The 26,026-nt window shown below is 38.5% G+C and overlaps 1 protein-coding gene across 11 annotated transcripts in view; it reads right to left on the reverse strand.

The window, feature by feature from the left end:
• FOCAD (focadhesin) overlaps positions 1-26,026 on the reverse strand; it is a 322,109-nt gene that overhangs the window by 80,450 nt on the left and 215,633 nt on the right. For all 11 annotated transcript variants that reach the window (XM_022573810.3, XM_089913173.1, XM_089913172.1 and 8 more), the window contains 4 exons: positions 14,504-14,596; positions 8,304-8,392; positions 5,095-5,139; positions 171-279 (listed from right to left, as the gene is read on the reverse strand). In XM_022573810.3, coding sequence (XP_022429518.2) covers positions 171-279; positions 5,095-5,139; positions 8,304-8,392; positions 14,504-14,596 — 336 coding nt within the window. The remainder of the gene's footprint in view (positions 1-170; positions 280-5,094; positions 5,140-8,303; positions 8,393-14,503; positions 14,597-26,026) is intronic.

Below are 26,026 nucleotides of genomic sequence, written 5' to 3' on the forward strand. Positions count from 1 at the left end.
AGCAACGAAAAGTGTTTTAGAGGACACTTAAGCTTACGGTATAAAGATGCATAGGGTAGCACAGCCAATGACTGTAACCTCCTAAATTCAGGGCCAGGCTTTAGGAGAAGTCTCACTTTTCACACGTTACACAACCAAAGGTCAACTGGTTCTAATCACCCTTAACTCACCTCCAGGACACCCTCAGAGTCTGAGGAGAGGCTGGCTTCATGTTTGGAAACGACAACAGCAAGGCTGCTTAAGGCCAACAGCGCGTTGCCTTTGACCACTGGGCTGTCTCTGTTTAAAAAGAAAAAAATTCCAAGAGAGGATTTGGGGGCATTAACCGGGAGAAGAGAAGGTGCTATTATAGGGAGGGCAGATGAGGTCAAAAGCACTTCCATCCCTTCACAGAGCCTTGTAAACACAGGTCTGTTGGTTCCCTGATGGCAGCAGCTTCTTTCCTCCTTCTGACACTAGTGCTGATTTTTAATTCTTCTTATAAATGTATGGTCATTATGCTTTGGGTAACCTAAAAAATCTAATAAGCTCATACATCTAAGCTTCTTCTTCCTAAAATTTTTATTTCATCATTAGACCTTACATTTCCCAAGCCATCTTCTTCGGTGTCATCTTTGGCCAATATAAAAATGTACTGATTTGTTTTGGAAACACGGCGAAGGACAGTTGTGTGAATAAGCCCAGCAGAATGCAACTGGCCCCTGGCTTTTCTAAAGCACTGGTGTGTGGAATCAGCTTCTAGTGAACCACTTCAGATGGCATACTTTAACAGCAACTGGACACGCTGGCGGCTTTCCTCCGTCATTATCATTTTCCCCTTCTTTCTCTTAATATGCCAAAGCCAGCAACCTTAAAGTCAGTCTGTAACATAATTCAGAAACCCTAGATAAGATGCAAAAAAAGCTTGCTTTTAGGCTATTTGCATAGAGAGTTGTCTTTTTATATCACTCAAATGGTAGTTTTCTAATATTGGCAATAAAATCTTAAGTTTGACTTATGAATTTGGTATCAAGAAAACAATCTTTTAAATACACTTACCACTGGAAAATGTACATTTAGTATTATTCCATAATTCCAAAGTAAGCCTATAGAATAAAATCCCCAGTGGGACACTGATGAGATGCTCTTGGCTTGCGGACTTCATCGTAACAGAACTCAGACAACACAGCACCCTTACCATCGGATAGTTCAGTTCTCAGGGAGTTCTACGATTGTGGGTTCCCAGAAATGCAGAGAATCCTTCCCCAAACCTGGACTTGAGACCTGAACTTTAATCAGTGTGTACATCCAAGAACTACTCCCTTGCTTACCCTGGTGCAGGAATAGAGCAGATGGGCGGGATGAGGAAGATTTCCAGCCCTGCTCCCCATGCAAGCCTAGTGTCTCCAGCCCTAGGCCACAGTCATGACTGAACATGTGAGTTAGTGAGTATCAAAAGGTTAGTATACACCTGTGTTCTTGCATTTTTGTTTCCATTTGGTAAGAATGGAACTCAGGACTTGCCATTATCAAGTTCTATCAATCCATCCATTCCTTCCTTCCTTCTCTCTCCTACTCTCGGGTGATTAAGCTCAGTGAAGGCTTGCTCTGCACTCTTGACCATTTTGTTCATCTCTTCTTAGATCATTCCTCCATGAGGCCTATCATACATTGATAAGACAACAACATTTACACTGAGGGATGGGGCAGGGGGAGAAAACAGAAAGGAAGCCTTGAGGTTGAAGCAGTTTTGCAGTGAGGATTACTGGGAACTCCTATAGCTAACATTAAAATCCTAGGAAGCAAGGCAAGATGTGGGCATGCCCGGGTGCCCTAGCCAGAAAATCATTTAACAAAATCAAAATTAAACCCTTTATTTATCGTTTTTTTGGTGGCGCAGTGGTTGAGGGTCCGCCTGCTGATGCAGGGGACACGGGTTCGTGCCCCAGTCCGGGAGGATCCCACATGCTGCGGAGCGGCTGGGCCCATGAGCCATGGCCGCTGAGCCTGCGCGTCCGGAGCCTGTGCTCCGCAATGGGAGAGGCCACAACAGTGAGAGGCCCGCGTACCGCAAAAAAAAAAAAAAAAAAAAAAAAAAAAAAATCCTTTATTTTAATATTCTCCCTTTCCTTTAACTGAGAATACCTTGAAGCCTGCTCTGCTACAAAATGGTCACGAATCCCTGAAGTAAGATTTTAAAAAGTTTTAAATTCTCAGTGAATTTATCACCCTGGAGAAATTCTTAGATGGTCACCAGAAATTGGGTATCAAAATCTTTTAAAACAAGAATATTAGTCAAGATGACATAAAAAGTGTCTTTTTAACCCTGAAATTCTGAAAGAAAATTTAGCCTCAGTTTTAAAACAGTACCCCAAATCACTGTATTTCAAAAGTTTCTCTGGTCTTGACATTCCTGAGCATGTATTGTTCTTGTAAAATGGGGTAAAATGTATTTAAAGTCACTGGTAATTAGACCTTTGGATGCAGACTAAATGCATATTTGGACATTAATCTTTGAATAGGAAAAACTAGCTCACAGTCACAATGCATGCTTAGGCCAAGTTACACATTTCATAAAGGTACGGTGGTGACTAGCTCTCTTTTTTTTTTTTTTTTAACATCTTTATTGGAGTATAATTGCTTTACAATGCTAGTTTCTGCTTTATAACAAAGTGAATCAGCTATACATATACATGTATCCCCATAGCTCCTCCTTCTTGCATCTCCCTCCCACCGGTGACTAGCTCTTGAACATCTCTTCATTCCCCACTTGCCTTGCAGTGAGTTATGGAGAGAAGACACTCCATACATACACAGTGAGACAAATTCAAGGAGGAACTGGCCAGGTGAAACTCTAGAATAGGTTCAGCAAAAACTCTTCACCTTGTTGATTACATAACTATCCCCTACCAGTTAAGCAGCAGTGATTAATTTGCATAATAACATGTCAGCATCAGTGCAGTATTTATCTAGGCAACACCACTGACATTTTAATTAAATTGTCCTTTGAAACAAACAGATGCCATTAACCTAATTAAAAAGCTCAAGGAAGGATGAGCTACCATGATGCTTTCTTAGGGACAAAGTATTACATTACATATTAGTAAAGTGACCCAAGCCTTTGGGGATTTTTATCTTCAGGTTCAGATCTATTTAATTATTAACAATGAAAATAAATTTACATCAATCATCAGGTTTTATCTGTGTTCTGATTCTCCCTTAGTCCTATCCCTGATGCTTTTAAAAATGCTCTCAAATGAGCAAATCAGTCTAATGTTGTGACTAGTGTCTTACTTCCTACATTTAATTTATGCCTCAGAACAAAATAAGCCCTACATTGGCCCAAAGTAGCCTGTGGCAGCCATGGTCCAAGGAATAGAAGGCTAAGCTGGCAGGAGATGGTGATGCGGTCCTCACATGATTGGAGCAAGTCAGTGGGAAAAAGTAAAGAGAAGGCAGCAGACTGATTTTTTTCTTCCACTCTATCATTAATCTCTCAGCCTCTGGACCTTAACTATCTCCTGCTCACTTGCTGTCGTGCCTAGTATTGTCAGGATTGCTTTAATAAGATAAGGTCTATAAAATACTGGGAAATTTTTGATGAAAAGGTAACACCATGAGAACATAAATTATTTTTACTCCATACCACTGAGAATGTGAACACACTCTTTTTGGGTATTAGTCATGAAATGATGCTTTGCAAATCTAAGATTAAAGTCTTGGTGAACTAAAATTTTAGAATGGAATCTGCCAAAACTACTGGAGAGGCAAAATTACAGTTTGTTTTAATAGAAAGCTGCTAGTTTCTTCAGCATTTGAGCTTTTGTTGCAAGTGTCAGAGCACTGTTTTTAACAGGAACTAAGTAGACTACATAATAGAACAAACTATGAAAGGTAAAGGCCAAAGGCAGCCCCCCATCCCAGCACCTCCTCCCCTCCAATAAGCAGCTGAGTGCTCTCCCACTGTGTCTGCAATTCACCAAACTAGGTAAACAGACACAAAGGAGTCCCTATCAATGCCTCTCTGTACTTTAGTTTTCATTTTGTCAACAGATATTTCCCATTGCCTCCCACGGAATTGAGTGTAGGGGAGGATTACCACTATATTCAGAAGACATGAGGCTGAGTAGTGATCAGGTATTGAGATCAGGTTTTGGAGCGAAGTACCTGCTTAAGAAATTGCTGGTGGAAAGCGAATTCTAAGGTAGATGGTGTTTTTTGGGTTTTGTTTTTTAGGCAAAATCTATGTAGCTACAGAAGGTTCTAGGACATGAGAAAAATAAACTGTAGTTAAATATTTCTAGATAATATAGACTTTCAATACGTATGAAATTCTCTGGGTCAAAGATATCTATATTATTTGGTGAATAAGAAGAAAGGAAGTCAAACAGCAGCAAGCTAAGGCTAATAGTGAAAAGGAGAAGTGTATGTAACTGACATGTAACTTACTACCAGGAACAATTAGGCAGCTTGCTAACCAAGGGACCTGAAGAGACTGCTCAAGCAAGTTCACTAAGGTATAATTTTCTTAGAAAGAGTTGGCTTAAGATAAATAAAAAGCCTCAAGGTAGCAACACTCAAGTTATTTTTGTTAAAACAACCATAATGATATGATGGAAATTGCTTTTTTACTGGGTTTTCACATTAGTTTTTAGTATTAAAAAATTCAATTTTTAGCTAACCTGGGCCCAATAACACCAGGAGAAAAAAAGGAGGTACTACCTTAAATTATTTACCGGTTCACAGTTGAGATTTAATCATCTGTTTGTAAAATAGACATAATTCACATTAGCAAAGATTTTTTCTCCCCTGTACTAAATCACAATCCTTTAAATCTAAGCCAAAGCACAGGGCATTTTGTTAGGTGTACAGCATGGGCACTACTCTGATGTAAAGTTATGTGCCTGCACTGGTTCCTCCGTATTTTCACAGAAAGACATGTAGTAAGAATTAACTGAATATGAGAAAGGATAACAACTGACTTTTTAAAAAATAACTGAAAAGTCCTTTAAATCCTTAAAGTAATGAAATGCCAGAAAAGGAGAAACTGTTCGTACCTGTGAGGAAGAAAACTATTTATAGAAAATTCCTGGTAAGAGAATAAATGGATCTTACTTTGCAGCTGCTTTGGTGACCTCATCAGTCAACATGTCTCGAACCCTGTGATACAGACAGAAAATAGGTATGAGAGTTTATAGTAGAGCAAGAAACCAATCTTTTTGCTTATTCATCAATTAATAAGAACCTCTGGCAATGACTCCAGATCTTAAAACTTCCATGTAGAATTTTAGTGTAAGGTGAATTTTAGTGTAAGGTGAAAGAACTGTAATAAGGGCTTCATTTCCAAGACAGTTTCATATTCCTAGTCCTTAGGTTACTTAGTAGAGGCAGGGAAGGAGGTGAATGCAACTAATGTATAGGCAGTGTTTTCATGGTGTCATCTCTTAAACTGAGTGCTGGGTATACAAGTGTCCTTTATATTATTCTCTGTGATGGACTGAATGTTTGTGTCCTGCTGCCCCAAATTCACATGTTGAAATCTTAACTCTCAATGTATGGTATTTGGAGGTGGGGCCTTTGGGAGGTCATGAGGGTGGGGCCCTCATGAATGCGATTAGTGTCCTTAAAAGAAGAGAGAAGAGAGACCAGAGAGCTTGCTTTCTCTCTGCTCTCTGCCATGTGAAGCTACAAGGAGAAGGCAGCCATCTGCAAACTTAGGAAGCAGGCCCGCACCAGAACCAGGTCTGCTGTCACCTTGATCAAGGGTTTCCCAGCCTCCATAACTGTAGGAAATAAATTCTGTCGTTTAAGCCATCTGGTCTATGGTATTTTTGTTATAGCAACCTGAACTGACTAAAACATTCTCTCTTTTCTGCACAAGAGCTCACCAAAACAGCAATTTACTGCTTTCAAATTGTAGATAATAGAATCTTCACTATGTATGTATGGAAAATAAAATTTAAAATGTTTGCTATGGTATACGTGAAACTGATATAATGTTATACGTCAATCATACCTCAATAAAAAAACAAATGTTGGTTATAAAATTGAACTAAAAGAAAATACTTACATTTGTGGATTTAAAGGAAGGTATGTTCAATTAAAATATTCACAGTTTTTTTCATATAAGAGTCTTGAGATAAAGTGAAAAACAATCATTGCCAAATTTATATTCCAAAGATGATATCATAACATGTTCACTGTACATTTTGAGTTTCATAAATTCAAAGTTTTTATAACTATCATAGAAGTTTTGCAAATATAACTGTATTTGCATTTGAAATATAATAAATTCTTAGCTATTCAGCACTCTTTGAGAATGAGTCATTCTTAAGAGCCAAGTTTTTCAGATAGTTGCAAACTGCTCCTTAAACTTGTACTTTATAAAACCATTTGATAGTAAATTTCTCTAAAACGTATTCTTCCTAAATGGAGTATAGTGCATTCAGTGTATTCTTTTACTGGTCAACGTGAAATATTGACAGATGATGACTTGCCTGTACTTCTAGGTAGAGCCACACCCTCCGTTAGTTCCCTCCTCTTACCTACCCTCCCTTCTCTCTGCTGCATCACCAATTTTTCCTTCTCCACTTGTATTACTCCCCTTAGCTTGTGAACACACTATAATATCTACCATCTTAAAAAAAGAAGCCCTCCAGCTACTGCCCCATTCCACTGCTTCTCACACATCAGAACTCATTTAGAAGAGTAGTTTATGCTTATGACTCCAGTTTATCTCTTTCCACTCTCTAGACCCTTCTATAATTTGGCTTTTGTTCCTACAAAACAGCTCCTTCATGGTCACCAGTGACTTTCAAGAGGCCAAATCTAATGCTCAGCTCTCAGTCTCCATCTTTTGTAGTCTCAGAGCAGCATCTGACACAATCGGTTGCTCCTTTCTTGAAACACTTTCTTCCTTCTGCTTTTAAGGTGGCTTTTACGATTCCATTCTCTCTTGGTTTTCTTCCTACAACACTAATCTTCCATCTGCTTTACTGGCTCCCTCATCATGTCCCCCATTTCTAAATGTTGAAGTGCTCCAGGGCTCACTCCTCTGACCTTTTCTCTGTCTTTACTCATTCCCCAGATGATCTCATCCAGCATTGTGATTTTAAATGCAGTCAATGTGATGATGATTCCCAAATTTATATAACCAGCCCTGACCTTACCCCTGACCTCTAGACTCATAGTCAACAACCTACTTGATATCTCCAAAGTGCAGATCTAATTAGGTATCTCAGGCTTAGCAAGTCTCAAACCTGATTTCTACCCTAGACAGACCTGCTTTTCTATAGTTTTCCCCATCTTAGTAAATGGGAACTCCATACTTTTAGTTATTCACAGTCAAAATCTTGGAGTTATCCTTGACTTCTATCTCTCTCTCACATCCTCCATTCCATATGTCACCATGTATATTTGGAAGAGTATTGCTAACAGACCACTCCCCAAATTATCATTTTCAGAAGATGAAATTAAAACTATGTGTAAAGGAAAATAGGAAGTGAAATCCAAATTCTTAATCTCTAATCTTAAATCCAATGTCATAACGTTTTAAACTGCATTGCTATTTTTTAAATGAATCTAGGAAATGTAACTTAGAATAGAATTAGTTAACCGTACATGTGTACATGTGCGCACGCGCACACACACACACAGCTTCTGCTTTTCTACATATGCCAATTGTTAGTAAATAAAAAACTGAAACAAAGTAACCTTTGAACAGATTTTTATATTAAAGAAACCTGTGGCTACAGGAAAAGCTATTTAGATTCTGGGCACTTTACTTAGATTTAGGCTGCTGCAACATTAATCTGACAAGGTATTCATCACAACCCATGTAACAATTTAAATTGCTTTTAATGTGCCAGCACTTACACATTTCTAGATAATATAGTGGGAATTCACTGGGGGACATCTGCCAAAGAAATTAAAGCCTTGACATGGTAAAATTGCTCCTAATAATGAAGATGTCTTGGGGAGGGAGGAGCAGGGGAGTGGAAGGGTATTCCTTGACTAAATGAGTGGGAAAAACGCAATTTTCATTCAAAAGCATATAAAATAATCAATTATAGGGAAAAAGGGAAAAACAAACCATTTCCACACTGCTTTAGAAAACAATAAAAATATTTAAAAACCATGAGTAAAGTGCTCCTTCTTTGATCTGGGGAGGAAATAGAAAATACACCTATCACATCTTCAGCCCTTTGCCCTTCAGGCTCATACAGAGGTTAAAATTCCAACATTAAAGCCTTTAAAGTGGTCACCTTCTCCCTCACAGTTCATTTCCCGTAACAAATAATGAGCACAGAAAGCCATCCCCTTACCAGAGCCAGGCTGTGCTTTTTTTGTATTGCACCTCCTCCGGTCCTTCTTTTCCATGTTTTAACTGCAACTCCAGCTCTCCTATCCTCCCCTGCAAAAAGCACAGCATCAATCAGCATGCAAACTCTATGGCCAAAATTATCTTAAAATTTCTTTGGAAAACACTTAGGTAATAATCCTTTCCCAATTGGCCTTAGGTGTTCCTGATAAGATATCAGATTTTGACAGAGGATGTGTGAGGAGAGAGAATTATATCACTGCTCAGGGATTTCCACATTCACCAAATAAGTATATCCTGGAGAAGTTGTATGTTTGGCAAATTTAGTGCAGAGCACTTCATTTGGGGATATCTATTAAAAGCAGATTTGAAGTCCATAGGTCCTAATCAACAAATCCCCTATATTGTAAAAATCTGCCTGTGTCAGCAGCTGACAATTTCAACTGACATGATACCAAGATTGGGGTCTGGGTACCAGTATTCTAACAGAATGGTAGAAATGAGTAGGAAGTATATAACACTTAAGATTTAGGTAATGTATAACAAAAGTTATTCTCAAACAGATGCACATTACATTTCTATTTCTTGACTAAACTTATAGATATAATTCTCAACCTGTACCATGCAATAAAAATATAGCTAATATCATCATCCCTTTAAGGGCAATGCCTTCAAATATTTATTATCTGTTCTATTTTTTTATACTCAGGATTATTTTGACCAGATGCTTTCCCCTCTACTCCATCACCAATTACATTATTTAAATGTAATTGAAATTCTGGTTTATTGATATACCCTGAACTGAACAAGAACTCAGATTGCATATTGCATTACTGAGTAATACCAAACCATTTTCAGAAGTGGTCGTGCGGCTCACACTCTCACTAGCGGTAAATAAGAGTTATGGCTGCTTCACATCCTCACCAGCATTTGAAATTACCAGGCTTTTAAATTTTTACCATTTTGGGAGGTGTAAAATGGGGCCCATTATGGTTTTAATTTTCATTTTACTGTTTACTGAGATTGAGCATCTTTCCAGATGTTTAATGACTATTTGGGTTTCCTATTCTGTCCATTTTTCTATTGGTTGCCTTTTTCTAATTGATTTTAGAGATCTAAGGTGTGCTCTACAGAAGAAAAATTAAACTCTCTATATATTCTAGAGAGGGAAGCAATATAGCTTTAGGTTAAGGATGTGGGCTCTGGAATCAGGATGTCCTGACCTAATGTCATTTCCACTTACTTGCTGTGTAAGTCTGGGCAAGTTACTTCACCTCTCTAAGCTTCAATTTCCATTTGTAAACTATAGCAAACACCTAACTCATGGTATTAGAGCATCACATAAAAGAATGTGGAAAAGTGTCTATTTAGTGCAGTGACTGGTACCAAATAACTGCTACCATTACCAGGTTTGCTGTCAAAAACAAACTCTCCTTATTATCTTCTTATAATCTATTCTCTCACGAATATATCTAAATCCTTCTTGAAATAATTCATATTTTTAATCTGTACACTCTCAAAGAGTAAAACGTTCCCCAAAATGTAATATCCAGACTATAAGGTTGCATGCCCTTGTATTTCTCTCATATACTCTCAGTTGCTAGCCTGTAAGCTCACTGAAGAGTACAAGGATGGTTTTATCCATCTAAGGAGTCCCTGTATTTTGCACAACCTCCAGCACACAGTGCCCTGGGGCTCACCAGTTCAGGCACTCTGAGATCTGATGGGCATTCTGTTCACATCCTTCATAGTTTCTATTTACTTCAATCACGTTCATCCCCATCTCCGTGTTTTCGATGATAGAATCCTGACCCTTTCATTCTCCCTCTGTCTCTTGGAGCAAGGTATCAGAGGTGATCAAACTGGCAAGATACTGATATTAATATTTAATATTGATAGCAGCCTCCCAAGAGGGTAGGCAAGATAGAAAATCATGCTTATTGCCTTCTGTTTGTTATGCTTCTTAAATCATACCTCTTTCCTCCTAAAACATTTACTTTCCATAATGCTTTCCAAAAAAAAGACAAATAAGAAATTAAAAGGTTAAAAATCTGTTCAGAAATAAGCAAAACACAAAAAGGCCAGTATATGTGCAGCCTCTTCAGAAGGCCTACTTTTCTGATCTCTCCTGTAGCCATAAACCAGTACAACTATTCTATAGTGACTAAGTAAATTTCTCATTTTTTCTTTCTCAAGAGTCTCGGTTCTTCTCAATCTCCTCTTCTGAAAGGTCTCTAATTCCTTCTACCCAGTCCCTGTTAGGCTATTTATTCAGATCTACTTTGCATCCAATTCTTCACCTACTGATAACAGAGATCCAATGGCATTTAACTCAGTTACCTCTGGTTCTGGTTAACAGCTGTGGTTAAGAAAGGGGGTAGGGTGGGGACACTCACTGGGAGAGAAAAGGTTGAAATGAGATTTTTTTTAAAAATAGTTATTTATTTATTTATCTTTGGCTGTGTTGGGTCTTCGTTGCTGCGCACAGGTTTTCTCTAGTTGTGGCGAGCAGGGGCTACTCTTTGTTGCAGTGAGTGGGCTTCTCATTGCAGTGGCTTCTCTTGCTGCAGAGCAAGGGCTCTAGGCATGCAGGCTTCAGTAATTGTGCTCACAGGCTCTAGAGAGCAGGCTCAGTAGTTGTAGCACACGGGCTTAGTTGCCCCGCGGCATGCGGGATCTTCCCGGGCCAGGGCTCAAACCATGTGCCCTGCATTGGCGGGCGGATTCTTAACCACTGTGCCACCAGGGAAGTCCTGAACCGAGTTTTTTGGATTGCCTGTAGATTCCAATTATTAATTTATCTATTCTTCTTCCTTTGTAAAAAAAAATCTTCAGCCTAGGTAACCACAAGCTTGCTGGTTACAGTGAGCAAATTTTACCTAACTCTAAACCTGCACATTAAAGACAAACAAACAAACAACCTTTACAAATGGTCAAAGAGTAATCTACTAGGGATCACAATTCCTGACCGGTTTTGATTTCAGATTATTGTGCAGCCAGCTGACCACCTCAGGAAACAAGTATCTGCAGTCAACCTGTTTTAACTCCTCTGTCCTGTCGGAGGTCATATTCAGAGTCCCTAAGGGCCCTTTAACCAAAGGCTGGAGACCTTAACCTCCTCAGCATCTCACAAGGGCAGTAAGGTAAAGCCGACCTGTAGAGGGCACTTTACCAAAATGGACTTGGAACTGTCTATCAACTCGTATCTGCATTTTTCAACTTCATGGGAAGAAATCCAAATACCTCCCCATGTCAACCACTTTGATATGCTTACAATTCAAAATCCGACGTTCTTGTGGAAAAATTAGATAAGGCTGGAAGCTGACGCCTAGCAAAAGCCACTAGAAGCATTCAAATTGCAAACATTCACATTATAGTCAACCTCTGGGAAATAATGTAGAATGCACCTTTTAGCGTATCTCCCAGGCTTATTGAATAAAACATGGCTCCTCTAAATGATTCTCTAGTCTAATGCTACGAAATATGTCTAACACCAGATGGAAGTAACTATACCTCCTGTACTGAACGAAGAGTTATCCTCCAGGATGGAAATTCTTGATATAGATGAGGAGTTTGGCAGTTCCTCTAATTCTTCTAAGATCCCACAAATTCTGTTTAAGTGTGTGGGCTCATTTAAAAAGACTTGTTGAACAGTTAAAATGCATCAGCATACTTTCAAATAATAGTGATAGCCTAGAAAGCACTGCTGTACTTTTCAAATAATACTGAAAATTTTATTATAGTCCCTACTTTGAGTTTCACCTCTTAATCCCCAATTCTCAATGGAACTAGGCTTATTAGAAACCCAAAGGAAAGAGATTTTAAGTGATAAATAAATAAAGATACACACTATCACCTACAACAGTAGAAAAGCAGAATAATTGACCTGTGTTACTAAAAATACTCAGCTGGCTTTTCATAAATTGATCTGTCCTCTAAAATATTAAACCAATTTGCATTATTTATAACAACTAATGACGGTGTTAGGGAAAATGCATGATGCCGTGGCCAAGGCTGAGGCTCTGGAATCAGACAAATCCAGGTTAAGTTCCAGTTCTCTCATTTACTGACTGTTAGATTTTGTGCAGTTTGCTTTGCTTTCCTAGCTAACCCTGCTTCCCCATCTATAATCCCATTCTACATGAGGCTGCCAACATCCACTTCAAAGAGCTTCTGTAAAGATGAACTGAAATACTATACATTAAATGTTGGACAGACACTAGTTATTTAATAAATGGTAGCTCTTGTTATAAAAAAGAAACCACCGAGGGTTTTTTTTTAATAAGTTGCTTGTCATCTGCATGTTATACCATAATCCTACTGAATTTCACCTTCTTTATGCTAAGAGCTAAATAAAATTCTCAGTACATGCTGCAGGAGGAGTTGTTCTTGCCAGCTCCAGGTGCCTATACTGGAGTACATCCTCTATTAAAGCATCAAAGATTTGTACTGGCATTGCTAGTGGACACGTTAGTCTCCTGCACTGGACTGGGAGCTCACTGAGAGGAAGGAGTGCTTTATTCCTCTTTCTATCCCACACACCCGGCACAGGACCTGGCCAGTAAAGTACGTTCCATAAATGTTTGGTGAAGGAAAACACTGCAAACTTACAAAGGGAAAAATGAGTGTGCGAAAAAGTGCATACTCTGATAAGCAATCTCACTTTTGAATAAAAACTATAATTGGTTAAGGGTGTGTAGGGGTAATTCATTCATTCACTTATGCATCTACTCAAAACAAAGTGGCCAGATGCTGCTGAGGATAAAAAAGTGTGTAGGCCAAGCAAAAGGGTACAATGGTTCCAAGGGAATGTCTTTAAAATGCAGATTCCAGTTTAGTTTGGGGAACCATCTAAAACACTGTTGTTCAGAGTAGGGTTGACAGACTGAATTAAAAGCACCTGGCAGCTTGGTAAACATGGAGATTCCTGATCTCCTATTCAGTTCCAGTGAACCAGAATCTCTGAAGATAAATTCTAGAATGAATATGTTGTAGCAAGGTTTTAATTTGAGAACATCAATGCTGAGATGCTTAGTCATTCCTCCGGTCCCACCTCTATCCTTTAGGACAGCTGTTACCTTTAACCATAACACCTCATTTCCTAAGCCTTCATGAAAATCTTATTTTGGGTCATAAATTACTTAAGTAATTTAGATTTTTTCTATCATCCTTAACAGAGAATTTTAAGCTAGGAAAAAGGATTGAGTTAGTAGTTTTTTCCTTATGCAATTAAATGTTCATATATTCCCAAACTGATTAAAAATTATTTCTAATTTTAAAAACTCACAAGCTATAACTTATAATATTACTGGAATAAAAGAAGTCAAATTGAGCGTAATTCATTTATTTAGTGAGCACTAACTATGTTTTAGACACATGTCAGGTTCTAGAGACGCAACAGAGAGGAAAACACAGCTTCTGGCTTTAAGGAACAGAGCCAACTGGAGGGAGGCCCCAGACATATAACTAGGGTGATAAGGGCTTTGAAAAGGGAAGCATGGGTTCTAAGGAGGCACACAGAGAGGGAAGGCACACAGATAAAACCATGTAAAAAAAACAAGTAGAAATTTGCCATTCCAACACGTGCCCCTTTCACGACTATGACAACTATAAATACAAAGTGAAACTTATTCCTGGAATTGAGAAAAAGGGAAAAGCTGCAAAACCAGCCTTGAATAGGCAGAGAGGGAACGGCAGTGCCTGCAACAGAAGGAACAGTGTAGGTAAAAGCCAAGAGGTAGGGAAGACATGCTGAGTTTGGGAAAACAAAGAAATTGAGCAAGGCCGAAAATTCAGGGGAAGGGTTAAGAAACGAAGCTGGAGATGTAAAAGCAAGTCCAGCTCGAGAGGGCGCAGGTACAGGATGAAATGATGAGCTCAGTGTGGGACACGCTCAAATTGAGGTGCTGTGGGACAGCCACCGCGGATATCTGGGACAATGAGAGGCGTTCACAGAGCAGCAGGACATCGGAGAGGAGCGCTCAAGAGGCAGCTCTGGATGGAACACACATCTGGCGGGGGGTGGGCATCACACTTAAAATTTAAGTGCAGTTATATATGCATGCCTCACATTCTTTTATGAGCAAAAATAACCGTTGCCTTTTTGATAGTGCTATTTTTCTAAGTGCTCTTACACTAAATAACGTATTTGTAGTAAACCTTAAGAGACACACCCTAGAGCAAGCCACCCCGTGGTTTCATTACCTGTAAAATGGCATGATAAGCACGAGTCATATATGCGAGCCAGGCCTGTGGGAGAAAAATTGCACGGTGCCACTCGGAAAGCTGGATGTGAACCTGTGGGAAAAATGTACCAGGACATAAGTTAGGCTGCACAGTATTAAAACAGAATAAAATGAAAACTGTATCATCAATTCTCTCTTTCCCTTCATTTTCTATGGTCTGGATTCTAAAACAAACCAAATCAGTCTAGGATCAGAACCACAAATAAGATCTTTCGGATATTTTCAAAGGAGAGGAGCTTAGAGTCCTGTAAAGACAAAATACAGTAAGCCTGGAATTTTCTAAATTAAAGCAAATAAAATCCTACAATAATAACAAGTTAAGATGTATGTGTAATACAAATATGTCCTCGAAAATCAGGGGGAAACTCTGTAAAGCCTCTTGCCAATGTCAGGAAACTAGGTATTGTCTGACAAATCCCCCTAGTAATTTTAAATAAAAATAAATATCGCTCACATCTTGGACTTCCAATATGACAATTTCTGAAGTAATAAACTTAAATTGCCAACAGAAATATCATGTTGTGTAGAAACCAGGATGTTAAGAGCATGCAAATGAGTCCCGCACACAGCAATTGAGCACACCACTAGATAAATGCCCTTTAATCAGTGTGGGTAAACAAGAGAAAAATGATATATGCCAACACTGAAATCCTGTTTCTGAAGACAGGCCCAGACAAAACATCTGGTTTTCATAGTCATTTCTGTTTCTACCTATTAGTATACTGCTATCTTGCGACAAATCTTCCCAGGTCTGCTTCTGTTAAAGAAAGATCACTCAAGAAAAAATAGTCACAGTGCATCACATTTCATGTTTCCTGTAACTCATCTCATCTAAACTCAAACAACGGAAACTTTAGTCTGTGTCTTACAGACAAAAAACAACAACAAACACACAAAAAGGACAAATTTCTACATAATTACCCCAGAATCATGATAACTACAGCGTTTAAAGAGATTTTACTGTATTATAGGAATTAATTTTCTCAAGTGCTTTGTGATGGGGAAGAGAACAGCCTCTCTGAACACAGTTGGTTCCCATGGCTTCTGGTATTTTCTTTAATCCCAATCTTAGTGTGGGCCTACTATACGCAAGGGACTCTGGAAGGATGTGAGGATTATAAATCGATCAGTAACTGCACAGAGTTCAGAAATGCGCAGGGAGAGTCAGAAATGTACACAAATAGATTATAAGGCAAAATTATGAAGCACCTATGGGAACAAAGAGATCAGTCTGTCTGCAATCTAGCACTCCTCATCCCACTGCTTCTTTTTTAAAAATTAGATACTCAAACTGTATGAAAAAGATACTCAGATCACGAAATGAGCCTAAAAAAAAATTATAAAGTCAGATTTCTTGCTTTTCTGATCAAGTACTCACTCTATTGAGTAGGGTAGGGGAAGCCTTGTCAACATGTTAACAAAACTCCTTGAAGGAAGGGGCCTACCAATTCCTGCTTCTTCTCTTGTTATCCAGGAAGCTGTGGCGGCATTCATTAGTCCTTGACCTTGCTCTCTGTTTCCAAAATGTGGGGACTTCCCTTTAGCTTTTTCCTACCCTTTTCAAAAAATACATTAATTATCTTTAAGTTCCATTTTGAGACCTGGATTTCACAGAAAGGATACAAACACCACAACCAAAAGTTTTATCTCTTACTTCAGAACCTCAAAATATTTTAAAATTTTGCTGCTACATAATCCATGGACATCATTGCACAACTGAGAATATCCACAGTCTCAGCAAATTGGCAATAGGAGCACTGGATGTTCTTGGAAAGACAGTGATCTCAATTGGCTTCTTAAACGAGTTAAAAAAAGAAAGTAATACAAAAAAATGTAAAGGAACATGAGCAAAGCAAATGCTGAGCTTCTAAGAACAAAGACTGTCATGCCAGGAAACCTATTTACAAGGAGGCTATAAACCAAAGGTTAAAGCTAACCCTCTTGCTGCTGTTCAGACCACATCTGAAGGTGGGTGCAGGGAAGCAGTCATGCTTGAGCCTAGACACCTGCCTGAACTCCCCAGGTTTTATGAGATTACACCTAGTCTTAGTGTTCTGTGGAGTTAGCTGTGACTAAATCTCTTTAAAAATGCACTTTCTCGCTCTTTCCCTTACAGAAGAGAGACTTAGAGAGAAACAGCTTAAACATAGTCATGTCCTTACTCTCCAGTTGTGTTACAGGCAGAAAAGACTTCTTTGACCATGTTTAACAAAAACACATTTTAGGATGTGTTCAGTCACCCCACAGAGGTTAATGTTGCTAGGCTGAAAAATATAATTTGCATTACTGAAGTATGAAAATCATGTATAATTTGCTATACTGGTGAGATGGCTTTGAAGGAAGCCCAAGCAACAAACTAATTCCAATCATGAAGTTCCAACCCTGTTATTCAACAGATGATAAAGCAGGGTTCTCAACCACTGTGCACCGAGTTTTAATTAACACATGAAATACAGTTTTTCTAAGGCTAACTATGTATACCCTTGCAGTGAATAACAGGTGTCTAATGGACTGCTAAGGTGAGCAGCTCCTATGACTTAGGAAAGAGTAAGAGTTTCTATGTCTAAGAGGTAGTACTAAGTATAACGAAACATTACTGCACGTGCCTAAAAAAGAGACTACGTTAGGGAAATACGCAAGTAGGGTAAAGGGGGAAAAGAAGGATAATAAGGCAAGAGTGGGGACAGGAGCAGGTCACAGGACTAAATAGGGTGGTCAGGGTATCTCGTTGAGAAGGTGAAGCCTGAGTGAAAACTTGAAGGAGATGAAGAACTGGTGGGAACGTAAAATGGTTCAGCTGCTGTGGAAAACAGTTTGGTGGTTCCTCAAAAAGTTAAACATAGAATTACCAAATGACCTAGCAATTCCACTCCTAGGTATATACCAAACAGAACTGAAATGACATATTTAAACAAATACTGTACGTGAATGCTCAAGCAGCACTTTCACAGTAGTCGCCAGGCAGAAATAACCCAAATGTTCATGAATGAATAAATGGATAAACAAAATATGATAAATCCACAATGGAATATTATTTGCCCATAGAAAGGAATGAAGTACTAATGCATGCTACAATGTGGGTGCACCTTGAAAACACTATGTGAAAGTCAAAGAAGCCAGACACTAAAGGTCACATGTTATATGATTCCATTTATATTAAATGTCCAGAATAGGTAAATCCATAGAGAGAGAAAGCAAATTAGTGGTTTCCAGGGGTGGGGAGAAGGTAGGGAGAGGAAGAAGTGGGAGGGAATGTTTAATGCATACATGGTCTCATCTAAGGGTGATGAAAATGTTTCAGAACTAGACAGAGGTGAAGGTTGCACACTGTGAATGTACTAAATACCACTGGATTGTAGATTGTACACTTTAAGCTTTAAAATGGTTAGTTTGATGTTATGTGAATTTTACCTCAATTAAAAAAAAAACCCACAAGGTAAGGCAAAGATCCCTAACGTGAGCACATGGCTGACCTGTTTTAGGAACAGAAGGGAGGCCAGGGTAACTAGCACAGATAGAGTAAGCAAAGAGGAGAGTGTAAAAAGAGAAGGCTGGAGAATTAACAGGAGAAAGCAGGGCCTCCTAGGTCACTTCTCAGGACTTGCCTTTACTCTTACTAAAGGGGCAGCCATTATAATGTTTTGAGAAAAATGACACAATCTAATCTACATCGTAAAAGGATCATGCTGACTGCTCTGTTGAGAACAGACTGTAGCGGGCAAAGGTCAAAGCAGAGAAATCTACTCAGAGGCTCCAGCAAAAATCCAGGTAAGAGACAATGGTGGCTCGAGTGGTAGCAATAACACTGTAGAGTAAAAGTTTTCGAGTATTTAGCTGTGTAATTTTTCCAGCCCACCCCAAATATTAAGTAAAACGCCAATATATAAAACAGAGAAGCAAAATTTGTGTAAATGAAGTAAGGGTGAAGGCTGAGGGCTTGGCGTTCAGCCCTCTTGATCATCTGAGTCTACTTTGTGGTGGTCCCTAGTACTTTTTAAAACACAGTTTTAACTAGAGGGACATAAAAGAGATCAGTGGTTGTCAGGAGACGGGGGAGCGGGGGAGGAGCTGACTACAAAGGAGCATGGGGGGATTTTCGGGTGATAGAACTGTTCTCATCGTAACTCTGGTGCTGATTAGACAAATGTGTTCATGTCTCAAAATTCATAGAACTATATACTAAAAGGGGAGAAACCTACTGCATGCATATAACTCAATAAAATACAATTTAAAATACATAGTTTGAAAATGGCTACTTTTAGAACATACACTTCTCAAACATTCACCTCCCACCATCTAATACCCTCTGTATACTTCTTTGTCATCATCATTCAAAATCCACTCTTTCTCTTATCTTTCCTTTTCCTATCAATATTACCCCATCAACATTACAATCACCAGGTTTGAAATTTCTGAGTTATCCTGGACTTCTCCCTTGCCCCCAACTCAACTGTCATCTCTACCTCTAAAATGTTTACTATGTTTGTCCCTACTTCCTCACTGGGTGAGTCCTAATTCCTGCCTTGATTACTGAGGCCACCTAACTGATCTCTTAACAGCCTAAAATCTTTCTTCCTTCTAATACATCCTGAATGGTGTTGCTACTATTACATTAACTCAGAACTTCTTTTCAAAAACCTTTGATGGTTCATTAAAGAATAAAGTCCAAATTCTTCTGTGCTGTGTCCAAAGTATCTTAGAATCAAATTAAGAAATAATTTATTGTAGGAACCTCCCTGGCAGGTTCGATCCCTGGTCAGAGAGCTAAGATCCCACATGCCACTCATAGCGGCAAAAAAAAGAAAAAAAAAAAGAAAGAATTTGTTGTTATGTGAGAACTCTGCTGCCCTGCTGGTTAAGATCCTCATCCAATTTCCCCACTTGATTTTCTGCTCCTCTCTTTCATTTAACCTGTATTCTGGTTGATTTGGGTTATAAACCAATTCCCAAGCCTGTCCTATATTCTACAAGACCTTTGCATTCACTGACTGCTTCTGCTGCTTTTAATGCCCAGTCTTCCTCTCACCTCTACTTTCTGAAATAATTTCTCCCATCCCTATGCTTGGAAATACACTATATGCCTCTCCCGTTATACTCAACAGATTCCATCTTAGACTATTTGTTCATGGACCTTAATCTCATACAATCCCAAGGGCAGAGATCATATCCTATTCATCCCGGAATCCCTCCCATGAAACCCACAACAGTATCTCGCACTTAAGTGTTCACTTAAATACCTGCTGAGTTTAACCAATTAAACGTACAGTGTTCGCTTTAAGGCAAAATCTTGCCATGTGAAAGCCACACTGTCATAAACAAGTAATCACAGAAAGTTATGATGTGTAAAAACACAATGTTAGAAAACTTTTTTTAGTAGGCACGGCTAAACACAAACACAAGTTGTTGAGAATACAGTTATTTGAAATTTTACAGAACATATCCAAAATGTTCTGGCTGGGAAATGTTTCATTCCAGATTAAAAACACAGTGACTGACAAGGCGAAATTTTAAAGCGGGTATTATAAACTTTGTATTTTGAAATTTCCTAACGAAACTTTTTAATTTGTATCATACAAGTTCTAATGACATATACGTGAAATACTCGGTCAACAGAAATACCCTGCTTAGAAACACAATTCATAAATGTAGCGGGAATGTCAAAAGACAGAATGAAAAAGGAGATGTTGTTTCCTCACTGATGCATGTTTTTCTTGAAGGAACTACATGGCTACCTAATTAGATAATTTACTGTTCAGAATATATTGCCCAGAAATTTGGTAATGTTTTCTACCTCTTGAGTGATCTTAACAAATACAATTATTCATTTATAAGAAAATACCCATTTTAACAGCACTTCAATAAATAATTTAAATCAAGTAAGACAAGCTTTGGTGAGGCTGTTTGACTGTAAAACTAGAATGGGATAAGGTAGAGCAGCACATAAAAATCAACAGGTAAAGTGTTTGTTATTGATTTTAAAACCTCAATCTCACAAAGTAAGGCATATTCATGTTAACCAGATGTATATATTATTATCAAAAGAATAAAAGTATTTAACTTCAGTTGCTACCCAGACACACCAATACTGAGCCACTACATTTGGTCTGTGACATACACACACTCCTCCCACATTCCCAGAAGAAAAACCATTTGTACTTAGTGTTAGAGACCCCCAAAGCCACTCAATGTCCCACTGTTTATAAATAAGAAATCATAGGCTTCAGTTGTCTGTCAATAGTAATCTTGTTTGCACAGTATAAATTTTCTACTATTCCTGTCCCCTGACAAATAGTGACTGGAAGACAAGAAGGGAGGGCTTATAGAGGACACATTTTTAAAGTAAAATGACACTCATCACTTTGTAGCTGCTTTCTGGACATTTAAAACTCTCTTTCTCCTTCCACCCTCCCTCCGTCCCCCCCTCATTCTCTCTCCAGCTTAGTCTATCTCTCTCTTCCCCTCTCCCCCCACTCCCCCTTCCCATGAGGATAACATTAGCTTGAAAGCTGACAATTCAATCACATCTCAAGCAACCATTTACTCTGTTATTTAATAGGAAGGGGGAAAACCCTGTTACCATAACAACTCACATCACATGGTAATTATGGAGTTTCTAAAATACAGCAAACAATACTTTTCACAGTGTTTTCTAAGGGGAATGTGTAATAAGCACAGATACCACTTCTCACAATTATTATTCAAAATTTTCATCTAATTGTTTCATATTGCATGAATGCTAACATACTCCATGTTTTTCATAAGAAATATGTTTTTAAATAAAGAAGGAACTGAAAGAAAAGGGCAAATGATGGGTTATATCACATGTACTTTTGGGTATCTAGGGAAAAAATGTAAAGAAGGCAGAAGAAAAAAATTAATTTATAAGGCAAAACAAATCAAATGGTGATCAATTTCAAAAGAAAGAAAGAAGAAAAAAGATTTCATTCAGAGTAGTGCTGCCAATAAGCCTGATAAAGGCTTCTCTGACACAAAAATGAAAAAGAGCTCATTACCTAATGCTGAGGCATAAATATGGTTGGGTAGCAGCAGGATCAGGAAAATTTGCATGTGTCCAAAGATGGAGGAAATAATGAAGCAAGGCTGCCATTCTCATCCAGGGACAAATCAGTATCATCCAATTTAGGTGAGAGTATCATGTCAGAGTTAGAAATGCCAAAGGATGACAAGACAGTCAGCAACTTTCAGGGAAAGAAACTGTCATTCACCTTCAGCTTCCTCACCAACAGGAGCCAAGTTAGTCTCAGGATGAGAAGTAGTTATAAATCAGGGCAGAACGGCTTCCCTGGTGGCGCAGTGGTTGAGAGTCCGCCTGCCGATGCAGGGGACACGGGTTCGTGCCCCGGTCCGGGAAGATCCCACATGCCGCGGAGTGGCTGGCCCCGTGAGCCATGGCCGCTGAGCCTGCGCGTCCGGAGCCTGTGCTCCGCAACGGGAGAAGCCACAACAGTGAGAGGCCCGTGTACCGCAAAAAAAAAAAAAAAATCAGGGCAGAAGAGGACAGTCACTTGAGCTTGGGGAAGCCCTAGTAGATCTGAAATGACCCCTGGTTGTCCCCTGTTCAAAGGAGCAAAGAGAGAGAGGGCACTTCAGTTTTAGAGAAATCTAAACAGGACAGTGATTATACAGAACTGCTCCTGGTAGGTCAGGTCAAACCCAAATCAGACTTAGATCTGTGAACCTTCTGAAAGTATAATGTGGGAGACTTTCACTTTAAGAAAAGTCAATGAAAAACAAAAGCAGTTTTTATGAAGAAGGGGATATAATGCTTTCCAAAAGAATTCATCACAGATTAAATAGCTAGTTCTCCATGACACTGAAAATACTTGATTTAAGTAACACAGTTATTGAGAAATATTGACAATTACATAAAGCAAAATACACTTCAAAATATGAAGATCAGAGCACTGGGACATTCAAAACCAAGTTCTTTTATCCATCCATTCACTCACTCACCCATCTATAGTTGTATGCATTAGGGCCATAGAATATCCTATAGGTATATGTAACCTTTGGCAGAGAGGGGAGGCTAAACCATATAAATGAATAACAACACCAACAGTATATAATAGCTTGTTCAAATGACAATAACATCACTTCTTAGTAAGACCTCAACAATTATTAGATTTACCATCAATTTAATAGCAACATTTCTGGAAAAAGGAAATGATCCCACTAAATGCACATATAAAGTATAGGACACATCCAAGTTTCGAAAGGATTAAAATCATTTACAAAGTGTCTACTATGTGCCAGGAATACTAAGCACTGGAACAACACATGACCAAAACAAACTCCCTGATTTTATAAAATTTACACTTTAAAAAAGGAGAGAGACACGTTAATTGTCATGTATGCTGTGCCACCCAAATCCCCACTTCAGGATTAGTAGGGATAGGTGGATAGATAAATAGCTTCATGTATTAAATAAATTGAATTCATAGTTATAAACATTCCTAAAGAAAACTCCAAGCCCAGAATTTTCACTAGAAAATTCTACTGTCCATTTTAGGAAAAATTATTTATTAGGATAGCATTATCCTGATAACACATCAAGCAAAGGTATTACAAGGAAACTACAGAACCATACCCTTCATAGGTGCAAAGATGCAAAAATCCTTAACAAAATATTATTAGCAAATCAAATTCAGCAATAAATAAATAGGATACTTCATTATAATCAAGTGGAGTTTATCCTAGGAATGCAGATTTGGTTCACATTAGAAAATCAATCAAAATAATTCATCATATGGGGCTTCCCTGGTGGTGCAGTGGTTGAGAGTCCGCCTGCCGATGCAGGGGACACGGGTTCGTGCCCTGGTCCGGGAAGATCCCACATGCCGTGGAGCGGCTGGGCCCATAAGCCATGGCCACTGAACCTGCGCGTCTGGAGCCTGTGCTCCGCAACGGGAGGGGCCACAACAGTGAGAGGCCCGCATACCGCAAAAAAAAAAAAAATAATAATAATAATAAAATAATTCATCATATCAACAAGCCAAAAAAGTATACAATCATTTCAATAAATGTAGGGAAAAAATATTTGACAAAATTAAACATCTATTTGTAATAAACACCCTTAGCAATTTAGGAATAAAAGGAAACTTCATCAACCTAATACAGGATATCTACAAAATCTCTACACTAAAATAAACTAAATATAACATCATATTTAATATTAAGACACTGAATGTTTTCCCCCAAGACTGTTAACAAGATAAAAATTTCTTCTCTCACCACTGCTATTCAACCACACCAAAGGGTCCTACACAGTGCAATCAGGCAAGAAAAAGAAATCAAAGGCATACAGATCCAAGAGAAAAACAGTATGACAATCTATATTCATAGGCAACATTACAATAAAAAACAAAAAGAATCTACAAAAAAGCTACAAGAAAATATAAGTGGGTTTAGTAAGGCCATAAAAAAGTATCAATAACATGTTTATATTCTAGCAATGAGCAGTTGGAAATTAAGACAAACCAAAAAACAGTCTAATCACACTAGCATAAAAATACTTAGGGATATGCAATACTTATTAAATTTAACAAAATATGTGCAAGATTTGTAGTAAGAAAACAATAAAACATGATCTAAGATAATAGAGAAATATACCTTGTGCCTGGGTTGAAAACTTAATATTATTAAGATGTCAATTCTCTCCCAAATTGATCTACAAATTCAATTTGCATTTCTACCAAAATTACAGCAGGCTTTTTTTGCAGCTTCTCAAAGCTGATTTGAAATTTATGTGGAGGGCTTCCCTGGTGGCACAGTGGTTAAGAATCCACCTGCCAATGCAGGGGGCACGTGTTCGAGCCCTGGTCCAGGAAGATCCCACATGCCGTGGAACAACTAAGCCCATGCACCACAACTACTGAGCCTGAGCTCTAGAGCCCGCACACCACAACTACTGAAGCCCGTGTGCCACAACTACTGAGCCTGTGTGCCACAACCACTGAAGCCCATGTGCCTAGAGCCCATGCTCTGCAACAAGAGAAGCCACTGCAATGAGAAGCCCACACACCGCAACGAAGAGTAGCCCCCGATCGCCGCAACTAAGGAAAGCCCATGCGCAGCAATGAAGACCCAACACAGCCATAAATAAATAAATAAATAAATAAATAAATAAATAAATAAATAAAATAAAATTTATGTGGAAAAGCAAAGGGCTTAAGACAGCCAAATTTAAACCAAAATTGGAAGATTCATATTACTTGATTTCAAGACTTATTATAAAGCAACAGTAGTGAAACTGAGTGGTTTTGATGAAAGTCTACACACTTAGAACAATGAAACAAAATTAAGTACAGAAATAGACCCATACATATATGGACAAATGATTTTTTTTTTTTTTTTTTGTGGTACGCAGGCCTCTCACTACTGTGGCCTCTCCCATTGCGGAGCACAGGCTCCGGACGCGCAGGCTCAGCGGCCATGGCTCACGGGCCTAGCCGCTCCGCGGCATGTAGGATCTTCCTGGACCTGGGCACAAACCCGTGTCCCCTGCATCGGCAGGTGGGCTCTCAACCACTGCGCCACCAGGGAAGCCCGACAAATGATTTTTTGACAAAGGTGCCTAGGTGAAGAAAGGATGGTATACTCAACAAGTATAACTCATACCTTATGAAAAATTAACTCAAATAATCATAGGCTAAAATGTAAATCTTAAACCATAAAGCTTCTTCTACAAGAAAACTCAGGCGATCCATTAAGTGATTAATGGATAAACTATATATGATATATTCATACAATGGAATATTATTCAGTTGTAAAAAGGAATGGACTACTGATACATACTATAGTACATATAAATCTTGAAAACATTATACTAAGTAAAAAAACCCATACCAAAAAACCCACATATTGCATGATCCCATTTATATAAAATGTCTAAAACTGGCAAAACTACACAGAAAGAAAGTGGATTCGTGGTTGCTGAAGGCTGGGATGTGAGGAAAATGGAGAGTGACTGCTAATGGGTACAGAGTTTCTTTTCATTATGATGAAAATATTCTAAAATTGATTGTGGTGATGGCAGCTCTGTGCATATACTAAAACCACTGACTTGCACACATTAAATGAGTGAATTTTACGGTACATAAATTATACCTCATTTTTTTTAATTAAAAAAAAAGAGAACACGGGGGAAAAAAAAGCAGAAAAACTTTGAGACTTGGGGTAGGACAAAAAGCAAGAACCATAAAAAAACTTGAGAAATTCTTCAAAACTAAAGATCTTCTCTTCAAAAGACAAATGAAAAGACAAGTTACAGAGTAGGTAAACACATGTGCAAAACACATTCCTAATTAAAGAAACTTATATCCAGAATATATAAAGAACTCTCATTTGAAAACAAAAAACCTGCATTAAAAATGGGCAAAAGAACAGAACACTCTATGGAAGAAAAACTATGAATGGTGAATAAATATATGAAAAGATGTTCAACATCAGCAGTCATTAAAAA

The sequence above is a fragment of the Delphinapterus leucas genome, chromosome 6 (genome assembly GCF_059928025.1).
Source record: "Delphinapterus leucas isolate spDelLeu-1000000601 "Yukka" chromosome 6, BTC_Dleu_Yukka2, whole genome shotgun sequence".
NCBI lineage: Eukaryota > Metazoa > Chordata > Mammalia > Artiodactyla > Monodontidae > Delphinapterus > Delphinapterus leucas.